We start from the raw sequence: 25080 nt of genomic DNA on the forward strand, positions 1-25080 counted from the left end.
ACCATCAAATTGGGAAATCCTGTGGGAAAGCAGACCCTCTCCTCCTGGTTGGCAGCAAGCAGGCATTCCGCTACAAGACCGTGTAAAAGCACACTCTGTCAGGGCCATGGCGACATCAGAAGTGCACCTCCGTTCGGTGCTTCTTCCTGATTTTTGTAAGGCTGCTACCTGGAGCTCTCTCTCCATACTTTCGCAGCCCATTATTGCTTAGATATGGCTGGCACACAGGATTCCATCTCTGGCCAGTCTGTTCTACACAATTTGTTTTCTGTTTAACTTCCCAACATCCTTCCCACCAACCCATTCAGGGTTTCAGGATACCCTCCTAACTAAATTTCCACCCCTGTTGTTGTGCCTGTTGCATGTCTTTGGGTGCATTTGGTATATTGCTCGGGCATCCTCAGCTCGGTACTCACCCACGTGTGAGGACTACCATCCTACTTGTCCTGTGAGAAAACAGAGTTGCTTACCTGTAACAGGTGTTCTCACAGGACAGTAGGATGTTAGTCCTCAAGAAATCCACCCGCCACCCCGCAGAGTTGGGTTTGTTTGTTTTCTTATTTTATTTTTCGCACATACTTTTTGCTATATAAAGAAACTGAAGGGGGACCCCTACTGGATGCAGGGTCAGTGCATTGCTGGGCATGCCCTGTAGGTGCCAGTCAAAGTTCTAGAAACTTTGACAAAAGTGATCCGTGATTGGGCTCCATCCTGATGATGTCACCCATATGTGAGGAATAACATCATGCTGTCCTGTGAGAACACCTGTTACAGGTAAGCAACTCTGCCTTCCCTTAGTGCCCCCTTGTGCCGCTTGATCATCTAATGGTCCATCTGACTCCCTCTGATCCTTTGGATAATACAAGGTCTAGGGGGCACTCTATGAAGATAGTGAGTAGCACATTTAAAACAAATTGGAGAAAATTATTTTTCACTCAATGCACAATTAAGCTCTGGAATTCATTGCCAGAAGATGTGGTTAAGGCAGCTTGTGTAGCTGGGTTTTAAAAAGTGTTGAATAAGTTCCTGGAGGAGAAGCCCATAAATTGCTTTTAATCAATAGGAAATAGCCACTGATTGTTGCTGACATTAGTAGCATGGGATTTATTTAATATTTGGGTACTTGCCATGTACATTTGACTTGGATTGGCCACTGTTGGAGACAGGATACTGGGGGATACTGGTCTGATCCAGTATGGCATATCTTATGTTCTTATGACTCACTCGCAGGTTTTTTGCTTCAAAAGTACCTGAAAAAGTATATATTATGAATTTTTTGCTTCCTCAGCAAGCTTCTTTTCAAATTCTGTTTTTGCTTTCCTTATCTAATTTCACAGTACTTATGCAGTTTCATGTTTTCTTCATTCGGATGTCTCTTACATTTTTTTGAAAGATGCTTTATTCGTAGAATAGCGTCTCACCTCACCTTTTAACCATACTGGCAGTCATTTGACCTTCTTTCCACCTTTGTTAATGCATGGAATGCACCTGGTCTGGGCTTTCATTTTAAAAAAATGACCATGCCTGATGTAAGCTCTTAGCCTTTGCAGTTGCTCCTTTCAGTTTTTTTCTTAACCATTTTCCTCATTTTATCATAGTCTTCCTTTGAAAAGTTAAATGCTATCACAGTACATTTCTTTATCATCCTCTATCCAGTTATCACGTGAAATTTGATCATGTTATGATCACTGTTGCCAAGTGGCCACAACACTGCTACCTCTTGTACCAAATCATGTGGCCAATAAGGATTTGTCTAAAATAGCTCCTCCTCTTGCGGGGTCTGTTACCAGCTGCTCCATTTGAAGTAGTCCATTTATTTCTTCTAGAAACTTTATCTCCTTAACATGTCCTAATGTAACATTTGCCCAGTCAGTATTAGAGTAATTAAAATCACCCATTATTATTGTGCTGCTAATTTTAACTTCCCTAATTTCTGCTAGCATTTCATTGTTCACCTGGCCAGAGTGAACAGATAGACAGTAGTACACCCCCACTGCTATTTTATTGCCCTTCTCACATGGAATTTCTATCCATAAATATTTTACAGTGTATTTTGTTTCCTGCAAAACTCTTATCCTGTTTGACTCTTATGCCTTCTTTAACATTTAGTCCCACCCCTCCACTTATTTGATCCATCCTGTCATTGAAATATCATTTGTACCCTTGTATCACAGTATCCCATTGGTTATTCTCCTTCCATCAGATTTCCTCATTCAGTGCTATACATTCTAACTGTCCCATCTTACTTCTTAAACTTCTAGCATTTGTATACAGACCTTTCAAAATGATTTTTATTTGTATTAACAACCTGCTTATCAGTTAATGGGGTAATTTGCAATCTTTCTGCTCTTTACTTAAAGGCACGTGGGCTGCTTTAGCCTTTACTGCAACCTCTCTTTTGGAATTCCCTAACTTCTGTTTTGTTAGTAGCCTTCAAAGATACATCATTCTGAACCATGCACTTGTGAAAGACTGTGTTTTCCCCCATCATCTTGTTTAAAAGTTGAACAATTGTAGATGGGCAAAAAGTCTTTTTCTTCCATCATGTTTCTATTTTTCATGCAACAGAGTACAACAGGGTATGAACGATTGCAATTTAAAGATGGGGTGAATAGGGAAAGGGTTCACGATGGAAGGGGATAAGGATATAGGATGGGATAACAGACCCTTGATTGGGAGAGAAGGAAGAAGATGCGGAGAAGGCAGCAGCAGGGAACCTGGAATGTGACCGGGGAAGGGAAGAGGAGACAAATCGGGTAGATATGTGATCGAGGGGGTGACAGTTAATAGGAAGAGCGAGAGGATTCAGTATTGGGAAGAGTTAGGAGGAGGAGGAAGACAAGAATGGTAGGAATACAAAGGCAAGGAGAGAGATTTGCATGGGTCCAAAAAAACAGCTCCAGAAAGATGATTCAAATATTTGATCCTCCAAGGGCAGGATATGAGCAGGGATAGGAGACAGACGGTAGAAAGCTCGCTGCTTTGGAGTACAAATAGAAGAGTGGCCGTAGACTGAGGACCCACTTGCTGGGCAGTCTAGTCTCCTGGCAAATGCTTTCCTGCTTTGGCTCCTTCTCACTTTTCTGAAGTACCAGATGGTAGCTCTATCAGTCTCTTCTGCAGGCTCATGGAGCCAACTGTCCTTATTGCTGTTCACGAGAATCTGCTCTTCATGCAGACTGACACAACTAATAGCTGCAACAGGCAGCTTCTCTTCCTGTGGGTTAAGAGAGCCAGCTATTCATAGTGCCATGAGCCCACACTCTTTAGTGACTCTATCTGTTCCAGCCATTTGCAGATCCCAGTTCAACAGAGGCTCTTCCTCTGCTAGTAGGCTCGCAGAGCTCAACTCTGCATATTGCCATTTTCCCAGAAACCCTCGCTTTTCATGGACACTGCTGCAGCAGCTCTTCACCCAGCCTTTGCTGCACAAGGGAGATTCTGCACAATCAAAGGTGAATTCTGTGCCAGGGGAGTTCTGCATTACACATTTGTGCAGTATTCACCCTGCTGCTGCCTTCTCTGCATTTGGTGTGCACTGTAACTCCTGTTGACTTCCACCAGATTAAGATATTGGTCAGAATGGGACTGCTTTCTAAACTGTAGCTCCAACAGGAAAATTGGTTCTTACCTGCTGATTTTCGTTCCTGTAAACCACAGATCAGTCCAGACAAGAGGGTTTTATTCATCCCTACCAGAAAATGGAGGTAGAGACAAAACCTTGGGCACTGCCACATATACGAGAGTACCACCTGCAGTCCCTCAGTATTAATCGATACCCAAGCCAAGATAAGAAAAATAAAGAGCAAATGAGGCTCCCAATATGGATACCCCTGACCAACTAGATAACCATGTAGAAAACGCTAAACCTAGAAATTGAAGCCAAAAAATGGCAAATCTGCTTTGCAAATAAATACAGCAGTCTTTCAGCAGAGATCCTCAGGGCGGGCCTCTGGACTGATCTGTGGTATTACAGGAACGAAAATTAGCAGGTAAGAACCAATTTTCCTTTCCTGTACATACCCAGATCAGTCCAGACAAGCGGGATGTACCAAAGACCTCTTATACTGGGCAGGAATCCGAAAGACCTGCTCGAAGAACACTCTTTCCAAAAGGGGGCCGCCTCCAGGGCCCGCACATTCAAATAGTAATGCTTGGTAAAAGTGTGCAATGAAGACCACACCGCGGCTCTACAGATCTCTTGGGGAGACACCAGCTGACACTCAGCCCAGGACGGCGCCTGAGCTCAAGTCGAATGTGCTCTAAGACCCACTGGAACTGCTCTTCCTTTTGATACATAAGCTGCAGTAATCGTCTCTTTCAACCAATGAAACAAAGAAGCCTTAAACGCCTTTTCGCCTTTTTTGCTCCCCTGAACAGGACGAACAAATGATCAGAACAAGGAAAAGCGTTAGTGACTTTCAAGTAACGTAATACCATCTGTCTCACATCCAAAAGGTGAAGTTCTCATCCCATCGAGGGATCCCGAGCCCAATCCAGAAACCCGGGCAACTTCACTGATTGGTTTACATGAAAAACAGACACCACCTTAGGAAGAAACAAAGGTACCGTACGCAAGGACACCGTATCGGATGATATCCGGAGAAACGGATCATGGCATGAAAGCACCTGCAATTCTGAAATCCTTTTAGCCGAACAGATAGCTACCAAAAAGACCGTCTTCAGAGTCAGGATCTTCAAAGATACCCGATTCAGAGGCTCAAACAGCTCCTCGCAAAGGACCCGTAGCACGAGATTAAGATTCCATTCTGGACAAATGCGACGCAGATGTGGACAGAGATGTTTGACTCCTCTTGGAAAACACACCACAACCGGATGGGATGCCAAGGCCTTCCCCTGGACTCTCCCTCTGAGACAACCCAAAGCGGAAACCTGGACCCGAAGGGAACTATGTGTTAATCCTTTGGATAAACCCACCTGCAAAAAAGACAAAATATGGGACACCGACCCCTGAAGAGGGCCAATCCCTGTTGTCCACACCAGGTTTCAAACACCTTCCATACCCTGGAATAGGCTAAAGAGGTAGCAGGGCATCTTGCTTGGAGCAGCGTGGTAATTACTGGTTCCGAATACCCCCTCACGCGCAATCGCCTCCTCTCAAAAGTCAGGCCGTGAGACAAAAGCGATCCTCCTGATCGGAAATATAGGACCCTGACACAGGAGATCCGGTAAATGGGTCAGGAGTAGCGGTCCGTCCACTGCCAGCCGCACCAGATCCGCGAACCGCGGACGGCGAGGCCATTCTGGAGCCACCAGAATCACTGACCCCGTGTGGCCCTCTACACACCTGAGTACCTTTGCTATCAGCAGCCTCGGAGGAAAGATGTACAGGAGGACTCCGGTCAGCCATGGACATACGAGGGCATCTAGCCCCACTGCCCCGGACACCCTCCGGCGGCTGAAGAACCTTTGCGTCTTGGTATTGAGACTCGTTGCCATGAGATCGAACTGCGGGGTTCCCCACCGTTCGCAGAGAAGCTCCCAGGCCCTCTGAGAGAATTCCCACTCCCCCAGATCCATTTGCCACTGGCTGAGGTAATCCACCTGGAGGTTGTCGACTCCTGTGACATGGGAGGCGGCGATTCTTTTGAGATGAAGCTCTGCCCACTCAAACAGCAGCTGAGCCTCCTGCGCTACCGTGAAACTTTTGGTTCCCCCCTGGCGGTTGATGTAAGCCACCGTGGTCGAATTGTCCCAAGAAAACTCGCACCATCCGATCGCGGACCAAGGGTGGAAACTGCTCCAGAGCTCGGCGCTCGTCTCCAGGCGATTGATGGACCATGTCTGTTCCGACATCGACCAAAGGCCCTGAGCAGACCTGCCCAGACAAACTGTCCTCCAGCCCCAAAGACTTTCATCCGAGGTGACCACAACCCACTCCGGGACCTCGAGAGGCATCCCCTTCTCCAGATTGTTCCGCGTCATCCACCAGGCCAGACTGGTTCTGGCCGACTCCATCAGAGCCAGGGGCAGCAAATATTGTTGTGACAGAGGATTCCAACGGGACAACAAGGCTCTCTGCAGAGGCCTCAAATGGACAAATGCCCAGAGCACCAGTTCCAATGTGGACGCCATTGAACCCAGGACCTGTAAGTAATCCCAGACCCTCGACACCTGTAGTCTAAGCAGATGCACTATCTGCCCCTGAATTTTGTTCACCCTGTCATCTGTAAGAAACACTCTGCTCCGCTGGGTGTCGCAACGGGCTCCCAAGTATTCGAGGAAATGGGAGGGGACCAGATGGCTCTTCTGCACATTGATAACCCAGCCTAGAGATTCCAGGAGCGCCCAAACTCTGTCCACGGACCGCACACATTCCTCTAGTGACTTCGCCCGTATCAGCCAACGTCCAAGTACGGGTGCACCAGCAATCCCTCCGGTCGCAGCGCCGCCGCCACTACCACCATCACCTTTGTAAAGGTCCGCGGGGTGGTGGCCAGCCCAAAAGGCAGCGCTTGAAACTGATAGTGCTGTCCCAGAACCATGAATCTGAGAAACCTCTGGTGCTCCTAATGGATGGGGATATGCAGATAAGCCTCAGTGAGATCCAGAGATGCCAAAAACCCTCCTTCCCATACCGCCGCAATTACGGTGCACAACGTCTCCATTCGAAAACGTGGTACCTTCAAACTCTGGTTGACTTTCTTCAGGTCTAGGATAGGTCGGAACGTGCCTTCCTTCTTGAGCACCACAAAATAGATGGAATATCTGCCTTGTCCCTGTTCAGACACTGGCACCGGTACAACCGCCTCCAGATTTAACAACCGCTGAAGCGTTTCCTGGACCGCTGCCCACTGGCTTCGGGAAAGACAAGGCGACTCCAGAAAGACCGACCGCAGTGGGCGAGAAAATTCTAAGGCATAGCTGTTTCTCACCACGCTCAACACCCACCGGTCAGAAGTGATCTTGGTCCACTCCCTGTAGAACCGGGCCAGCCTGCCCCCGATTACCAGAGACTAGGAGTGGACCTGCCGGATCTCATTGTGAGGACTTATTGTCACCTGCACCCTGGGTGGATCCGCCTCTAGATGACCTTTCAGCCCCTCGAAAGGACTGTTGTCTATGTGAGAATTGTCTTGGGGCCAAGGCCGCCGAGGGCCTTGTCTGACAAAAACGTCTGGACTCCCGAAAGCGAGGCCGAGAAGATAAAAGGTTTTACGGCCAGACTTTCAATCCTCTGGCAGCCTATTGCCCTTTGTCTCTCCCAGCGACTTCATCAGACGATCAAGGTCCTCACCAAACAGCAATTTCCCCTGAAAGGGCAGATTACATAGCTGCGATTTTGATGACAGATCCGCTGACCAGTTGCGTAGCTACAAGTGTCGTCTGGACGCCACCACCAACACCATAGCACGGGCCATGGTTCTCACCAAGGTCATACAAGGCATCCGTGCCATAGGCAACCCCTGCCTCCAGGCGGTCTGCCTGGACTGGGGAAAGAGTCCCGGAGGCAGACTGTTCCTGCGGCTTCTGGATCCAACATAAATAGGCCTGCTGCATCAGACTTGCACATACCGCTGCCCACAGGCCGAGCCCCAGGACCTCAAAAGCTCGCTTGAGATGCACTTCCAACTTCCGATCCTGAACATCCTTCAGAGCGGAAGCTCCAGCCACCGGAATAGTGGTCTTCTTAGTGATTGCCGAAACTTCTGCATCCACCTTCAGGACAATGAGAATGTCCATATGGTCCTGCAGAAGCAGATAAAGCTTGGACATCGCTTTATCCAGACCCGAGTTGGGGGAATCCCACTCTCGGTTGATCAATTTCTGGATTTTCTTCGGAATTGGGAAAGTGCTGGGGGGTCTCCGCAGGCCATCCAGAACCGGATTAACCCCTTCAGCATCTGAATCCTCCAGGGTGAGCTTAATCCCCAACTCCTCCAACACCTGAGGTATAAGCAGGCGAAGCTCCTCTCTCTTGAAAAGCCAGATCACCCATGGATCATTGCCTTCAGCCTCTGGACCCTCCAAGGTTCCCTGTTCAGTTTTAGGGTCCCCTGGGACCAGAGGGGGGCTCCCAATCGGGTCCCCATCCTGATCGGCCTCCGAGGAGACCTCATCCTCCTGCTTAGACTTGTCCGAATCTTCCGAGTCCGATTCCAATCGCGCTAGCCATCCCTCGGGAGGCAGAGTTCATGGGGGGACCTTCCCCCGCTTTGTCGAACCCATCGGGCCTTCTGTGACACCACATTTACCTGCCTGCCTAGCCAGGAAGGCCTCGTGCAATAAAAGTACAAATTCGGGCAAAAGCCCCCCTGGGGCCCCCGAAGGGCGCTTGGGGCTGCTAGGGCCCGAGACATCTGGACCTTTTCCCCCAGGTCAAACCATGGGAGACAGGAGCGGCGGAGACCCCCCGGACTCCCGGGAAGAAGCCCCCCTATCCAGCTCCGCTTCTGCGGCCATAGCCATGCCATCCTGTGATCCTAGCGCCACTGCCACGGTCAGTGAATGCCTCCGCGGCTTTGCTTGCCTTTCAGACCCCCCCCTCCAGCACACTCCATGCAGAGGAGGAGGGCATTCAGGCCGACTGACAGGCTACCACAGGCTCTGCAGGTTTCTCTGAGCTGGTTCTCCGTCATAACAAGCACCAAGAAATAAAGCAAGGGAAAATAAAAATCCAAACAGGCAATCCTATGCTTTCCACACTCTCCCATGGCCCGGATCATGAGGGAGAGGGGTGCACCACACGGCAGCTGTCAAACCCTGAAGAGAGCGCACTGCCCCAAGAATTTCCCGCCAGCACGGTGAACAAGCCACTGCCGCGACTGAAAACCGTGCGGTTCGTTCGGGAGTACAGCCAGCCCCCACTGGAGTGAATCTGCCCCGACCGGGGCCACCCTCCTCCGAATGATCCCCCAATCTGCCCACTTACTGCCCGGCCTGCACCCGACGATCTCGCCGAGGATTTCAGCCTGCTAGGCCGCACAGCCTGCCGCATGCTTCTGCTGTTGCAAAAGCAGACAGCTGCTGGTGACTTTTTTTTTTTTTTTACAACAAAGATTTAAAGGCCTAGGCACACAGGAAAGCACAAAAATAAAAGTAAGGGTACTTCCCTGTCCTAGGCAGGCGGAGGGGCTTCGGGCCCACCAAGGGAACCAGACCACTGGCTGTCAGGGGTCCTGGGGTCACGGGCTGAAGCTGGCCAGGGGCATCCAACCCCCCATTCGCCCAGCTTAACCCGAGGGATGACCCTTCTGCAGGAGCCTGTCACCTCAGGGAGCAATTTTCCTTAAAATATCCAGTCAGACAGTATTGCAGGGTTAGCACCTCTACCATCTGCTGGAGGTAGAGAAATACTGAGGGACTGCAGGTGGCACTCTGGTATATGTGGCAGTGCCCAAAGTTTTGTTCTCGACCTCCATCTGCTGGTAGGGATGAATAAAACCCGCTTGTCTGGACTGATCTGGGTATGTACAGGAACAAGACATTCAGGCATGGCCGTTCAAGAAGAGCAGATGCCCATAGCCACTCCATTGGGTCTGGAAACACCAGAGGCAGAGTAGTTTGAAACCAATACATTCAATATTGGCAGACCTATCATATTAAACTTCAAGGGATAAACTCTTAAAATACAAAATTCAGTATATAAATTGAGGGGTTTTTTTTCATTCAAACAAAGAATATAGATATTGTATCTTATTAAAAAATAGTATATAATGGCCACCTGTGAAGTCTGCAGCACCTCCAATTGAATGCTTTTGGGATGGGGGAAGGTTGAGCAAGGGGGGAGCCCTGCTTCCAGCCACCAGCTCACCATGTCCTCACTCCTGGTTCCATCAGCCACCTCTTACCCTGATTCTGCGCACAGCAAAACCCATATCCAGCAGAGCAAAAATCCCCGATTATTTTCCACAGCAGGCAACTGTCAAATGATGAGGTAGTGGAGGGCTGGTTCATTGGTTTCCCTATTCAGCCAGCTTCCTCTGTCCTTTGCTTTCCATCTGTCTCCTTTCCGGTCTGTGATAGACTTATTCTTCATTCCAAAAGCCTCTTCTGCAGCCATTGTCCTGCTATTCCAGGCCTCCATTTTCTCTCTGCCATGTATTCCCTCATCCTCTTTTTCTGATATTATATAATATCTTTTTCTGATATTAAGTTCACTTAGAGAATAGCCACTGCCATTAGCAATGGTAACATGGAATAGACTTAGTTTTTGGGTACTTGCCAGGTTCTTATGGTCTGGATTGGCCACTGTTGGAAGCAGGATGCTGGGCTTGATGGACCCTTGGTCTGACCCAGTATGGCATTTTCTTATGTTCTTTATACTGTATTCTCCTTTTCTCTCATCCCCATTTCTAAATACCTTCTTTCTGCTAATCTGTTTCCCATCTACCCCATTCTCCTGCTGCTTGTGCTACTCTACTTCCTCTATCCCAGGGATGGCCAACTCAATTCAAGAGCCAAACAGGGCTGGTTTTCAGGATATCCACAATGAATATGCAATAGGTAGATTTGCAAGCACTGCTTCCAATGTATGCAAATCTATTTTATGCATATTCATTTTGGACATCCTGAAAATCAGTGTTTGTGGCTCTTAAGGACCAGAGTTGGCCAGCCTGCTCTATCCCCTTTCCTGAATTCTGCCTCTGCTGATTTCTTTCTCTCCCTTTCCTCTTCTTTCTTTCTGCCGCATGCCTTCTGGTCCTCTCCTGTTTGTCTATTTACTACTATATTCCTTAATTCTGTGTTCTGGCAGCAGTAATGAGCACATAACTAATCTCCCGCCCTCCAGCTCTGATTGGGTAGGATTCAAGAGATGAGTAGCGTCTTGCCCTGTCACTTATCCCCATCAACAGGTGATAGAGAATGGTTCTGCCCCGACTTGGTTGCTGCACACCAAAATGGCGATTTACCCTTCCCAGTGAGTGTGGATTCTGCTGTTTAGGGTTACCATATGAGTCACTAAGGACAGGCTGAGTCAGTTCTGGTTTCGAGTGAATAAACTAGTGCCTAGGTTCCACCTATGAACCCAGTGGCAGTCGCTGCATGATTCCTTTTTCAAGTTTACAGTTTTTCTAGGCACAATGTAAAGTACACATCGTAAGCATAAATCACGTATGCTGAAATTACATGTGCACAGTGGCAGGTACTTTACAGCCGGATACTTACAGTAGATAATTTACTATTTTTTAACACATTTAATCAGCATCCCACTGCCCTGTATGAAAGCCGTGAATTTATTTACCGTTCCTTGCTCGGGTGGGGAGGGGCGCCTTCCCCAGCTCCTAGGCAGGCCAGTGGGGAAGAAACGGAGTTCAGAGGACCAATGGGATTCTACCTCAGTGTGCCGTGTCAGCGCCTGTCTGATTGGCTGTTACAGATCACGTGGTTGGGGGAACGGTCTGTGACAGTGTGGAATCGCCAGGTGGGGCTTGTTAACATCTGAAGATAAGGAGGGGGGAGGAGAGTTGGAGCTCGTTGGTTTGTTTTCGCCAACTAGATTCAGAGATAGAAAAATGAGTGCAGTGGTTTGGCAACGCTTATATAAACTGTCATGCCAGTAAAGAAAGCTTCTTGAATGTGTAGGAGTACCTCTGTATTTTTAACAGCATTTTCAGGCAGGACTGGGCATCATTCAATTAAAGTCTCTAGTTAAGATTTGACTGGTTTAAAGTTTGTAGGGCTGTGGAACAAAAAATGTGAAAGATCATATGACCTATCAGTGGCCTTGAATATATATTCATGTGTTTTATATTAACTCCCACATTTGTAAAATAGTTGAGATAAATCAAATATTGTGATTTTTTTTCAGATATCATCTGTGTTATAGTTATTAGATACACATCTAGGTACTGACAAAAAAAGCAAGGTAGTTTTAACAAAACATGCTCTAACTTCCCTTAAAATTCAACTGAAATAATTGAATAAACAGTAGACTTAATAAAATTGACTCTAAATTTTTATGGAGGGGGGAGGCTGTGGCTTGGTTGCTTCCTCCTGTTTCATTTGGGCTTTCAGCGCAATCAAAATTTGCTGAACCTGAACTAAAGTGCTATGAGCTGCCTTTCGCATCTCTGGGGTTTTCACCTTTTCATTTCCTCTGTCATGCAGCTCAGTCACTGTAGCCAACAGTGCTCAGACCGAGAGGCGTGAACCTCAGTTTACTCCAGAAAGCAGTATAAGTGCATAGTTGAGCCAGCCAATAAAGTTTTAGTGCTGTGCAATGGCTTGAACTCTCCAAGGAGTTGTGAATACTGCCTCCTCGTTGTCCACACCCCCTGCCAGCCTAGGGAGCAAGAATCAAATGAGATCTTCCATATGGCAGAACTGCCATTGGATCAGCTCAATGTTTTATTAAACTGAAAAGCAAAATGTCTGGGTTTTTGTTTTTACCTTTGAATATCTTCTAAATTTTAGAACACATTCCAGGGTGTGCATTAACAGACATCAATTGTTTCTTGGGTGCTGAGGCACTCTGCTTTCATGCCACACAATGCACTCCAGAGTTGAAATCCTTTAAGTCTCACCCAGTTTGTCATATTTATTGTATATAAAATATACATATTATCAGCTATCAGACCTAAGGAAGAAATGAAGAAACTTCTGCATGTGAAAATGGAAAGACTGCAGCCCCCATCATGTCATTGTCAGGATCTTAGCTGAGATACAGTTGAGAAGTACCTACTTTCATCCTCACCTTGGTGCTCATGGATGGTATCTTCCCCATAACCACCTATCACAGACTGACTTATTTTGCCTTAATAGAATGAGATTCTAAATTTCCCTATCTCAGATTCTTTTGTTCTGCTCCTTGTTCTGCAGGTCTGTGTGGAAAAGTTGATGCCCCTGAGCTCATTCATGACAGCCTTTCACCAAGCAACCTACAACAAGCAACCCATGTACAGAAAAGCTATCTTTGAGGTTCTGCAGGTAACAGCATCTCCAAAACTGACATCTCACGTGGACAGAACCCTGAATAATCATTGTAGGAAGGCTAAGACTCCTATGCATACACTTGAGGAGGGGAAGTCACAAGTCACTCTTACTTTGATCATATAGTTCCATGTTAAGAGAGATGAGCTGAGCCAGTCCTGATTTACATGCATGATGATGTAGTCCTTTTTATGTAACTCAATAGGAGCAGTGACGGATTTAAGATTTTGCCACCCCTAAGCACCAGTGGTGCTGCTGCCCCCTCCCTCCCCTGGACAAGGGATAGCAGAGCAAAATGTCTAAGGCACAACCTTCCTTGCTGTGCTCTATCTGATCCATACTCACCTCTTCCCCTTCTGCCTCTGAATGACAAGGAGGGAAAGGCTGGAGTAGGAAGCAGAGTGGCTTTTCTTTATTCCCTGGATTGGGGGGGGGGGGGCAGGGTGATGGAGGCTGGAATAGGCAGAGATGGTTTTCTTTGCTCTGTTCCAGCCTCACCCCTCTGTTTCTGTTCTCTACTGAGTGAGATTCAGCACAGCTGGGAGGCAGCAAATCTTCAGCTGGCCCCCAGAGTTTTGCCGCCCTAGGCACAAGCCTAATGTGCCTATTGGCAAATCCAGGTCTGAATAAGAGAATCAGAAGTACATCACTATCAGGTCGATCCAGTAAAGTGTGCTCCGTCGGAGCGCACTGTCACCCTGCTCTGGATGCGTGTTTTCCCTTACCCCTTATTCAGTAAGGGGAGGAAAACACGCGGCCCACCCGCGGCACCTAATAGCGCCCTCAACATGCAAATGCATGTTGATGGCCCTATTAGGTATTCCCGAGCGATCCAGTAAGTAAAATGTGCAGCCAAGCCGCACATTTTACTCTAAGAAATTAGCGCCGCCCAAAGGTCGGCGCTAATTTCTTCCGGCGCCAGGGAAGTGCACAGAAAAGCAGTAAAAACTGCTTTTCTGTGCACCCTCCGACTTAATATCATAGCGATATTAAGTCGGAGGTCCCCAAAAGTATAAAAAAGTAAAAAAAAAAAAAAAAAAAATTTTGAATTCGGCCCGCGGCTGTCGGGCCGAAAACCGGACGCTCAATTTTGCCGGCGTCCGGTTTCCGAGCCCGTGGCTGTCAGCGGGCTCGAGAACCAACGCCGGCAAAATTGAGCGTCGGCTGTCAAACCCGCTGACAGCCGCCGCTCCAGGCCAAAAGGAGGCGCTAGGGACGCGCTAGTGTCCCTAGCGCCTCCTTTTCCTCGTTTGCACCGCGTCGCCTAATTTAAATACTGGATCGCGCGCACCGGCGAGGGGCTGGTGCGCGCGCCGGGAGAGTGGGCGTTAGTCCGCTCTCCCACGGACTTTACTGGATCGGGCTGTATGTAAGGATTAGGAAAAAATGATGACTGGCTCAATTGTTCCCCTTAACATGGAGATATATGCCGTTCTACTCTTGGCAAAGAAGTGGAAGCCCCTTGGTATATATCTTGGTGTCTTTGTGTCACTCTCTTTAGAGAGGTGGAAGCCCTATAGCAGAGCTTTCCAAACCTATCCTGGGGACCCCACAGCCAGTAGGGTTTTCAGGATTTCCACAATGAATATGCATGAGTTAATTTTGCACATATGGAATCTCCATGATATGCAAATTTATCTCATGCATATTCATTGTGGAAATCCTGAAAACCCGAGTGGCTGTGGGATTCCCAGGACAGGTTTGGGAAGCCCTGCCCTATAGCCTGTTGCATCTTTGGGTGACTCCGTCCAGTAAATTGGTTGAACTAACAATTGATTAATGTGTGGTTTTTTTCTTTTTCAGGTGGCTAGCAGTCGAGCACTGAAGAATTTTCCAGAATTGCCTGAGAATGATGAAATAGATACCGCTAAAGCAGTGGAAATCCAGAATAAACAGATGATTGAGTGGGCAGTAGGTGGGTTCCAACCATCTGGCCCAAAGTGCTTGGAACCACCAGAAGGTACGAACAGGTTAACCAGCCTGTAGGGAAAGCACAACCAGATATGACTGGTACAACCAATCTCTTTAAGAAATTGGAAAGGAAACCTCCCCCTCCCCAAACTTAGTTCATTTAAATTGTTTTAATAGTGATTACACAGGGTGGGAGTGTGGCAAAGGCAGGGAAATTCAGTCTACTGAAATAATAATGAATCTTCTCATACTGTCAAATGGTTATTGGATCTTAAAGAATTCAACTGAAGGAGAAAATTTTAAAAGGGCATTTTCAAAGCCATTTCCCTAGGTAAATAGAAATTTTTCCCGGGTAAATTTTCCTGCCTGATAAAGCACACGCAGGTTTCCATAGTGTGTGTACTTTTAGTCAGGGTAAAAAGAGGTGTTCTTGGCAGTGGCTAGGTCTGGGAAGGAAAACAGCACACCTTGGCATTTTCAAAAGTGCACATGCTCTCTCCCTCCACTTTCCAGCAGCCTGCACAAACAGATGCAAAGTACATGGGCATTTACAGGTCACTTGCTTTATGCTAGCAAATTTTCAAAGATAAACAACCCGAGTAGCTAACTAAAAAGTGCATAAATTCCCTGTACGTACATGGATCAGTCCAGACAGTGGGTTGAGCCTCCTTTCCAGCAGATGGAGACAGAGAAAAACTAAAAAGTGCATAAATTCCCTGTATGTACATGGATCAGTCCAGACAGTGGGTTGAGCCTCCTTTCCAGCAGATGGAGACAGAGAAAAACTTAGGACAGTGCTCCCCCTGCATCCCTTCAGTATTTCTTTGTCTCCAGCAGATGAAGGTGGTAGAACCTGCGGTTCCCAGTATTTAGCTGTTTTCTCTCTCTGAGGAAGTTCTTCCCTTCCTACCTCTAGTTTTCTCAAGATCAAGCAAGTATTAGTTACTTCAATTGCAATCATTTATAAAAAAAAAAATAAATAAATTTTATTGACAAGTGAAGCAGAAACCTGTTTCCTAGCTCTTATGGGGTCCTAGGGGGGATTTTCCCCTTGAGACTTCAGCCTAGGACCCCCTTCTTCCCAGTGACACATTGCCTGGCTTGGGGTGATACTGGTGGTTCAGTCCCTCCCCCTTTTTTGTATGACCCCTGAGATGTATCATGCCTCGGGTCTCTTAACAGAGATGGCTTTATTCCTCTGTCCTTGTTAAAAAAAAACAAAAAAAACCCAAGAAGTACTCAGCTTACCCACGATTACAGAATTAACTAAAAGCTGACAGGGGGAAGGAGCGAAGCAGTGCTGATTCTCCAGCTCCCGCTCGCTCGCAGCCAGGCACAGCTGATTCTGCCGGTTTCCTCCGCAGCAGCTTTCTTTCCCCCCACCTCCGTTGTTATGCCGCAATCAGCATTTTGTTTGGCATGCATGGAGCCTGCTTCGCTGCTCTCCCGCAAAGGGCATTGCTCCATTCGTTTGCCTGGCAGGGAGGGACCCTCCTCGGCAGCGGCAAAATCAGCGGCCCGTGGTTGGGCCATCAAATGCGCTGCCAGGCCGACCCCGTCACTGAAAACCGCGGGAACGTCTGCCATTTTGTCCCCAGCTCTCGCATCAGATTCGGGACCGGAGGGGGGAAGGGATCCTGTTTTCAGTCATTCACCTCCGGATTTAAGCCCCATGGACTCTCCTGTTGTGGTTCCTGACCCCACCACGATGTCCCCCCTCCCCCAATGCCCGGGAAAGCTCATCACCATTTTTCCACAGATTTTATTCTATTACACAAGTCCTATCTTGCAAGCTTACAAGAGCAAAACGATCCCTCCCCGGACCCCCCCTGCAAAGATCCCTCGGGTGTCCATAGGGCAGGGCCCTAAAGCTCCAGATGCGCAAGGAACTATTAGGGTCAGGACCGTACTGGGGGTACCGGATCCTCCAGACCCTCCTCATCCCTCCCCTCAGCCAGATCCTGACCCAGATATAGATATTTTACTTCCAAATCTGCCAGTCGAGGGAGATGACCCGTGGGTTTTGCGCTTGTTCCAGCGGGAAGAGCTTGATCCGCTCATTCCTTTTGTCCTGGACAAACTGGGGATAGATGTCCTTTCTGAAGAATTCACCAGTGTCCAAATCCTTTTTTCCATTGCACTCTCGTTTCAGGGAGCAGCGCAGGTACAACAGGCCGCGAGGGGCTTCTCAAAGAAATCCATCCACAAGATCTCAATCGTGGTCCCATTCCTTTCATGGGCGACGGCCATTCCGTGATGGGAACCCTCAAGGATCCGCCCCAAAGTCTTTGCAATGAGTTGTGGCCGGCCCATTCCTCCGTTCCCAACTTAGGAGGGAGGATGTCCATATTTTACAAGGAATGGGTCAAAATTACTTTGGATCGGTGGGTCCTCGAAGTAATCAAACGAGGCTACTCTTTTAGAATTTGCTCGGGATCTCCTGGACCGCTATTTAATTTCTCCCTGCGGACTTTAGAAGTGTCCAGCTGTGCGCCAGACTCTCGACAGGCTTCAACAGTTCGGAACCATAGTCCTGGGCCCCCTGGAGGAACAGGGGTCAGGCCAGTATTCCATCTACTTCGTGGTTCCCAAAAAGGACGGCTCATTTCCTAGCGTGTAGCAGATGGACTCAGGACCAATGGGTATAGTGTACTCCTGTTAGCAGTTGGAGACGGATCAGATTTCAATCTGACTTCAGCTCCTAGTACATATACCCCTGCAGGAAGTGCAGCTCTTCAGTATTTTCCGTCTGCATAGCAGTTAGGGACTATCTGCACGCTCTCGCAGTGTTTGAACCAAATTCAAAGAAGAAAACCAAAATTAAAGGGGAAAACCTACCTGAAGACGAGCCCCGCTCTCCTGCGGTGATATCCTCGGGTCCCTCCCCCAGTTGAGATTCCCGAGGTGATTTCCGTGGTCCCTCGGAGGTGAGCCTCGGTCCGGCGGCCGAATCGTGGCGAGGACCTAGCCCCCGATCCTCGGGCGCGGCTGAGAGGCAGCAGGTGCACCCCTCGAGCGCAGCGGTGAAGGTATTTGCCCTCCCCCCCCCCGCAGCCGGAGACTGCCCGGAACGAAACCGGGAAGAGCTGAGGAACAAGGTAAGGTGGAAATCTTCTGTTTGAATCCGGTCTCCAAGGATCGAGGAGGAGCACAGGTCACCGATCGGAACCAGTGCCACCGGGTTGATCCGCCCTAGCAGGGCCAGGCCCCGGCTATTTCCAAGGGTCTGCCCACATGGAGATCCTCCGAGGAGGTCGCCATATTACCCGCATGCTCGCCGTCGCCATCTTGGCCCTATTCGCTGCGCCGCCCGCCGTTCGATCCGAGCGCACAAATCGAGCTAAGCGCACAAAAATCCTTGTGCGCATAAACTTACACGCACATAAAACCTTGCGCGCATAAGTTGCATGCACAGAGCTGGGCGCACATCTACAGCTAGGCGCATATCTGCACACACTGGAGCGCACAAGAGCTTACGCGTCCACAGACATGGCACCTCCAGAAACAGGAATAAAAGCTCAAAGCCTCTGCCCTGCATGCCACATCAGAGCCGCACAGAGCAAGGAGGCCGACTCCCTGTGCGCACACTGTGAGGAGGCCCTGGGAGATCCAGGTCAGGGCCAGTCCCACCCAGGGTCCAGTGCTAGCTCCTCAGGGGGTACCCCGGACCTAGCAGGCCCCAGTGGGTCCACCCCACAGACGGGGACCCCCAGAGAACCTGCGCCCCTCAACTTAGACCCAGCATCGATATCTTGGGTGGAGTTATTCAAGGGTATTCACGCCTTTGTCAAGATGCAAAATGAACCTCTGGCTGTTCAGCCACATGCTCCACCGGAGAACCCTCATGCCCCAGGACCCTCGAGGCCCAGGCACAGGCTCCTACCACCCAGAAACCCCACCTACGGGGACATGGATTTCTCCGAAGAGGAAGTTGAGCCCCTGGAGGGAGGAGGAACTTCCCTCGGGGACAGAGCCACACCGAACCATGAGACACTTCTTCACAAAGGACGAGCTCCCGGACCTCATATCCCAATGTCTAACGGAACTCGTTATCCCGGGCCAAGGCACATTGGGGGAACCTAGAACGAACCCCCTGCTGGAAGGGCCTTCGCCAGACGTCTCGCCATTTTCCTCTCTTACAGGCGGCACAACAGCTGGAATGGAATGCCCCGGAGTCCACATGCAAAGGGGGACGAGCCTGGTCAGCCATGTACCCCCTGGACCCAGCTTCTGGAGCTTCTAGCATGCCCTAGAGTGGATGCCATAGTCTGCGCGGTCGCCAAGCGCACTACCATCCCAGTGGAGGGAGGAGCGGCGCTCAAGGACGCACATGACCGGCGCCTAGAAGCCATCCTAAAACAGTCATTTGAAGTTGCAGCCATGTCCCTGCAGATTGCGGCCTGCTGCACCGTGGTGACGCGTGCCTGCTTATCACAAGCTAGGAACAACACTCCGGGAGAAGACATGGAACCAGCAGTATCATTCCTCACTGACGCTGCCTCCGATCTAGTGCGCACAACAGCCAGAGGAGTGTCGTCCGCAGTGGCGGCCAGGAGACAACTCTGGCTTCGAAGTTGGTGAGCTGACGCCTCTTCCAAGACGCGCCTCACATGGATGCCCTTCAAAGGATTCCTCCTGTTCGGCAGCGAACTAGAGAAACTGGCCAACAAATGGGGCGACTCCCCATTACCACACCTGCCGGAAGACAAGACGAAGAGAACAGCGTCCCTTCCACAGGTCCGCCAGGGGCAGAAGCTCTCAGCGCTTCAACCCTTACAAGAGTAACTATCAAGCACCCCGCCCTACGGGCAGGAATCAGTCCTTTCGGAACAAGCACAACAGCCCCAGCCTCGCCCCACAATGAGAATCAGCCGACCCATCCAAGGGAAGAAGCCATAGGGGGCAGACTAGCCCTATTCTACCGCAGATGGGTCGAGATTATTTCGGACAAGTGGGTCCTAGCCATCATCCTGGAGGGGTACTACCTGGATTTCCTTTGAACCCCTCCGGACAGGTTCGTGGAATCCCCCTGCCACGACCTCCTCAAGAGGGCGGCAGTGGAAGCTACTCTATCCAGACTTCTGGCCCTCGAGGCCTTAACCCCGGTGCCTACACAGGAAATGAATACTGGACATTACTCCATCTACTTTGTCGTACCCAAGAAAGAGGGTACATTCAGGCCTATCCTGGACCTCAAGTCGGTCAACCGCCACCTAAGGATCCCCCTCTTCTGCATGGAAACCCTACGATCAGTCATACTTGAAATACAACCAGGAGAGTTCCTCACATCCCTGGATCTTTCGGAGGCATACTTACACATCCCAATTCATCGAGAGCACCAGTGCTACCTACGCTTCAAGGTCCTGGATCGTCACTATCAGTTCCGGGCACTACCCTTCGGGTTAGCCACAGCACCCCGGACGTTCACCAAGGTAATAGTAGTGGTGGCGGCAACACTGAGGAAGGAAGGAATCCTCGTTCACCCTTACCTAGACGATTGGCTGATCAGGGCAAAGTCACCGGAGGAAAGCCACCAAGCAACCAGCAGAGTCATAACACTACTGGAAAGCCTAGGATAGGTGATCAACACAAACAAAAGTTCCCTACAGCCCTCACAGTCGCTGGAATACCTAGGAGTCCGATTAGACACCAAGGAAGACAAGGTCAGCTTGACCCCCACAAGGAGATCAAAACTGTGGAACCGGCTGCAGACCTTGCTGAGCATTCCTTGTCCCACAGCATGGAACTACCTGCAAGTCCTTGGGCTGATGGCATCCACACTGGAAGTGGTGCCATGGGCGCGAGCCACATGAGGCCCCTACAACGCTCACTTCTATCGCGGTGGAGCCCACGGTCCCAGAACTACACCGTACGTCTACCACTCCCGGGCAGAATCTGGACCCAACTACGGTTGTGGCTGCAGACCAGCCACATGAGCCGGGGATCAAGACTATCCTCCCCAACCTGGACCCTGCTCACCACAGATGCCAGTCTACACGGATGGGGAGCACACTGCGAAGAGTTAACCTCCCAAGGGCAGTGGAACGTAGAAGAGGCAGGATGGAACATCAACTGCCTAGAAGCTCGGGCAGTGCAGCCTGCCTGCGGTTTGCCCACAGACTCCGAGACAAAGCAGTCAGGGTGATGTCGGACAATGCCACGACTGTGGCCTACATCAACCGACAGGGCGGAACCAGAAGCCAACAGGTGTCCCTAGAAATAGACCTCCTGATGGCATGGGCGGAAGCAAATTTCCAGGAGATCTCCACCGTCCACATCACCGGGAAAGACAACATCATGGCAGACTTCCTCAGCAGGGAAAGTCTAAACCCAGGAGAATGGAACCTGTCATCCACAGCCTTCCAGATGATAGTGAATCGGTGGGGAACCCCAGACATGGACCTTCTAGCAAGCAGATCCAACGGTCAAGTACCCAGATACTTCAGCCGCAGGCAGGATCCGCAGTCCCAGGGGATCGATGCCCTGGTACAGACCTGGCCACCGGGGACCCTGCTTATACGCCTTCCCGCCGTGGCCCTTGCTGGGCGCAATCATACACAAGATACAGCGACACAGGGGACTAGTTCTTCTGGTGGCTCCAGATTGGCCAAGAAGACCCTGGTATGCAGACATGAGAAGACTACTGGCAGGGAATCCACTACCCCTGCCCCCACACAGAGACCTACTACAACAAGGTCCGATCCTTCACAAGGACCCAACTCAATTCTCTCTAACGGTCTGGCCATTGAGAGGGCCCGCCTGAGAAAGAGCGGATACTCGGGGGCGGTAATAGATACTCTCCGAGGGCGCAAGTTCTCTACATCTCTAACGTACATAAGGATCTGGAGAGTTTTTGAGGCTTGGTGCGAAGGCCACAAAGTCAAGCCAAGCTCCTCCACTGTCCCCGTGATCCTGGAATTCTTACAGAATGGACTACAGAAGGGTCTGTCCCTCAACTCCATCAAGGTACAAGTGGCAGCATTGTCATGCTACAGCTCCGGGAGCGAGGGCAACAGCATAGCCTCGCACCCAGATGTATCACGCTTCCTGAAAGGAGTCAAACACATCCACCCACCACTAAAGTGGCCAGTACCTCTATGGAACCTCAACCTCGTCTTGGAGTTCCTAGCGGGATTCGCCTTCAGACCCCTCCAAGGCCTGTCCCCCCATCTGTTAACCTTAAAGATGGTGTTCTTGCTGGCCGTGTGTTCGGCCCGCCGCATCTCGGAACTACAAGCACTGTCCTGCCGAGAGCCATTCTTCAGACTCACCCCAGGATCCATCCAACTACGCACGGTGCCCTCCTTCCTCCCCAAAGTGGTCTCACACTTTCACCTTAACCAAACCATCTCACTACCAACGATGGATGGCTTGAAGAATTCGGAAGAAGCCCGTAGTCTACGCCACCTCAACATCAGCAGACTCCTATCCAGTTACCTGGAAATGTCGGAACCAGTACAAAAGACGGACCACCTTTGCGTCCTTCACAGCGGAAAGAGGCAAGGAGAAGCGGCCTCGCGGGCAACCATTGCCCGCTGGATCAAAGAAGTCATCAAGGCGGCCTACGTAAAAGCTGGAAAACCACCACCTCTACAGGTCAAGGCCCATTCTACCAGAGCCCAGGCGGTATCCTGGGCAGAAACTAGAATGCTGTCACCTGCCGAGATCTGCAGGGCGGCAACGTGGTCTTCCATCCATACCTTCTCCAGATTCTACCGTCTGGATGTGCAGGCTCAGGAGGACACGGCATTTGCAAGGGCAATTCTAAGTGTGTACCATGGGCTGCCTCCCACCCGGTTCGGGAGTAGCTTTTATACATTCCATTGGTCCTGAGTCCATCTGCTACACGCTAGGAAATGGAGAAATTACTTACCTGAAAATTTTGTTTTCCTTAGTGTAGACAGATGGACTCAGCATCCCACCCTTGGCTGCCATTATACATGGTTTTTTGTCAATGAATCAAGGGTAAGCCATGCTTTTCATCTACCTAGGGCATCCACCCTGCCGGGTTTCAACGCTTTCTGGTTCAGTACACTGGCGGTCTCCAGCTATAGTCAATCAACCAGTTCAAATTAATCAAGTTTTAAACGTTCTAACAAGTTATGAAGTTATTTAAGTTAATCATATTATTAAGTTAATCAATCAGTCAGTCACACGTATATCCACAATGCTTTTCGAGGAGAATACTGAAGAGCTGCACTTCCTGCAGGGGTATATGTACTAGGAGCTGACGTCAGATTGAAATCTGATCCGTCTCCAACTGCTAACAGGAGTACACTATACCCATTGGTCCTGAGTCCATCTGTCTACACTAAGGAAAACGAAATTATCAGGTAAGTAATTTCTCCATTTCGACCAATCCTGGACCTCAAGAGAGTCAACAAGGTGCTCAAGGATGGAGACCCTGAGGGCGGTCATCACAGCAGTTCGCACAGGCGAATTCCTTGCCTCTCTCGATTTGACTGAGGCCTACCTTCATATCCCAGGCCGCCAGGAACATCAGAAGTATCTCTGTTTCAACATCCTGGGACGGCATTACCAGTTTCGAGCGCTCCCATTTGGTCTCGTCACCACTTCCCACACGTTTACCAAGGTCATGGTGGTAGTGGCACCTTTTCTCCACCGGGAGGGCGTACTGGTCCATCTTTACCTGGACGACTAGCTCATTCGGGCAAAGTCGGAGAAACTCTGCGCGATTGCAGTCAACAGAGTCTTGTCGTTTCTCACCTCCCTCGGTTGGATAGTCAATTTCTCCAAGAGCAACCTCAAGCCGTCTCAAGTCCTGGAATTCTTAGGGGCACGCTTCGACACACGCATGGGCAAAGTCTTGATCCCAAGGCCCGGGAGCTCAAGCTCAAAACATTCCTGCCCTTGCTCCATCGCAAAGCAGTGCGAGTTCTCTCCGACAATGCCACCACAGTAGCTTACATCAATCGCCAGGGTGGCACCAGGTAGCCCATGAAGCCAGCAAGCTGTTCTCCTGGGCGGAGCGCCATCTGGCTCGACTGGCAGCCTCCCACATTGCGGGGAAGGAGAATATTCAAGCCAACTTCCTAATTCGTCAACACCTAGATCCAGGAGAGTGGGAGTTGTCCGAAGAAGAGATGGATCTTGTTATGTGCAAGTGGGGAGCCCCCCACTTAGACCTGATGGCCACTCTGAGGAATGCCAAGGCTCCCAGATTCTTCAGCCACAGATGAGAGAACTGCTCGGAAGGGGTGGATGCCCTGGTGCTACCCTGGCATTGCGACATCTTCATCTACATCTTCCCACCCTGGCCTCTGGTGCGAAAGATACTCAGAAGAATCGAACTTCACAAGGGGCTGGTCATTCTCATAGCGCCAGAATAGCCGCGGATCTGGTGAACCTCGCAATGGACGGTCCTCTTTGCCTCTGTCACCTCACAAACTTACTGCGGCAAGGTCCTGCATTTTTCGATCAGGCGGATTGCTTTTGTCTAGCGTCCTGGCTTTTGAGCGGTGGAGACTGAGGAAGAAGGGTTATAAGGAGGAGGTTATTTCCACTCTGTTGCATGCGCATAAGACTTCAACCTCTCTCGCTTACATTCGGGTATGGAGAGTGTTTGAGATTGTGTGTGCAGACTCAGGAGTACTGGCGCGCAAGGCCCCAGTGTCCCAGGTCCTCTGTTTCCTACAGAATGGCCTCTCCAAAGGTTTGTCTTTCAATTCTCTGTGGGTACAAGTTTCGGCTCTCAGTTCCCTCTTAGGGTGGGTTGATGGTTATGCAGTGGCGGCCCACCCGGATTCGTTCGGTTCCTCAAGGGGGCTAAACATTTGAACCCGCCTGTCCGGGCTACTTCGTCGTGGAGCCTTAATCTGATACAGCGAGTTCTCTGCGGGGCGCCTTTCGAACCCCTCCGGCAGGCCACGCTCAAAGACCTGACTCTCAAGACTGTATTTCTAATCTCTATTTGCTCGGCCAGAAGAGTGTCCAACCTCCAAGCCTTGTCTTGTAGGGAGCCATTTCTTCGCTTTTCTGATTCAGGAGTGTCCCTCGAGAAAGGTCGTGTCCTCTTTTCACTTAAATCAGTCAGTGGAGCTACCTGCTTTTTCTCAAGACATTATGAGCATGCCTGGCGGAGACCTAAGGCGCCTTGATGTGAAAAGAGTTCTACTGCAATACTTAGAAGTCACAAATGAATTTCAGGTCTCTGATCATCTCTTTGTCTTCTGGAGCGGATCCAATAAGGGGAACAAGGCTTCTAAGGCTACCATCGCTCGCTGGCTAAAGGAGGCGATTGTGTCGGCGTATGTT

The 25080-nt window shown here is 49.8% G+C and overlaps 1 protein-coding gene and 1 long non-coding RNA gene across 3 annotated transcripts in view; one reads left to right on the plus strand and one right to left on the minus strand.

Moving 5' to 3' along the window:
* LOC115088229 overlaps positions 1–11267 on the minus strand; it is a 157339-nt gene extending 146072 nt beyond the window's left edge. The window contains exon 1 of the long non-coding RNA XR_003855728.1: positions 11207–11267. This is a non-coding gene — a long non-coding RNA (uncharacterized LOC115088229). The remainder of the gene's footprint in view (positions 1–11206) is intronic.
* Positions 1–25080, plus strand: part of DNMT3A (DNA methyltransferase 3 alpha) — a 502482-nt gene that overhangs the window by 173732 nt on the left and 303670 nt on the right. For both annotated transcript variants that reach the window (XM_029596281.1, XM_029596280.1), the window contains exons 4-5: positions 12784–12891; positions 14698–14854. In XM_029596281.1, the coding sequence (XP_029452141.1) occupies positions 12784–12891; positions 14698–14854 (265 nt within the window). The remainder of the gene's footprint in view (positions 1–12783; positions 12892–14697; positions 14855–25080) is intronic.

Source organism: Rhinatrema bivittatum, chromosome 3, assembly GCF_901001135.1.
Source record: "Rhinatrema bivittatum chromosome 3, aRhiBiv1.1, whole genome shotgun sequence".
Classification (NCBI taxonomy): domain Eukaryota; kingdom Metazoa; phylum Chordata; class Amphibia; order Gymnophiona; family Rhinatrematidae; genus Rhinatrema; species Rhinatrema bivittatum.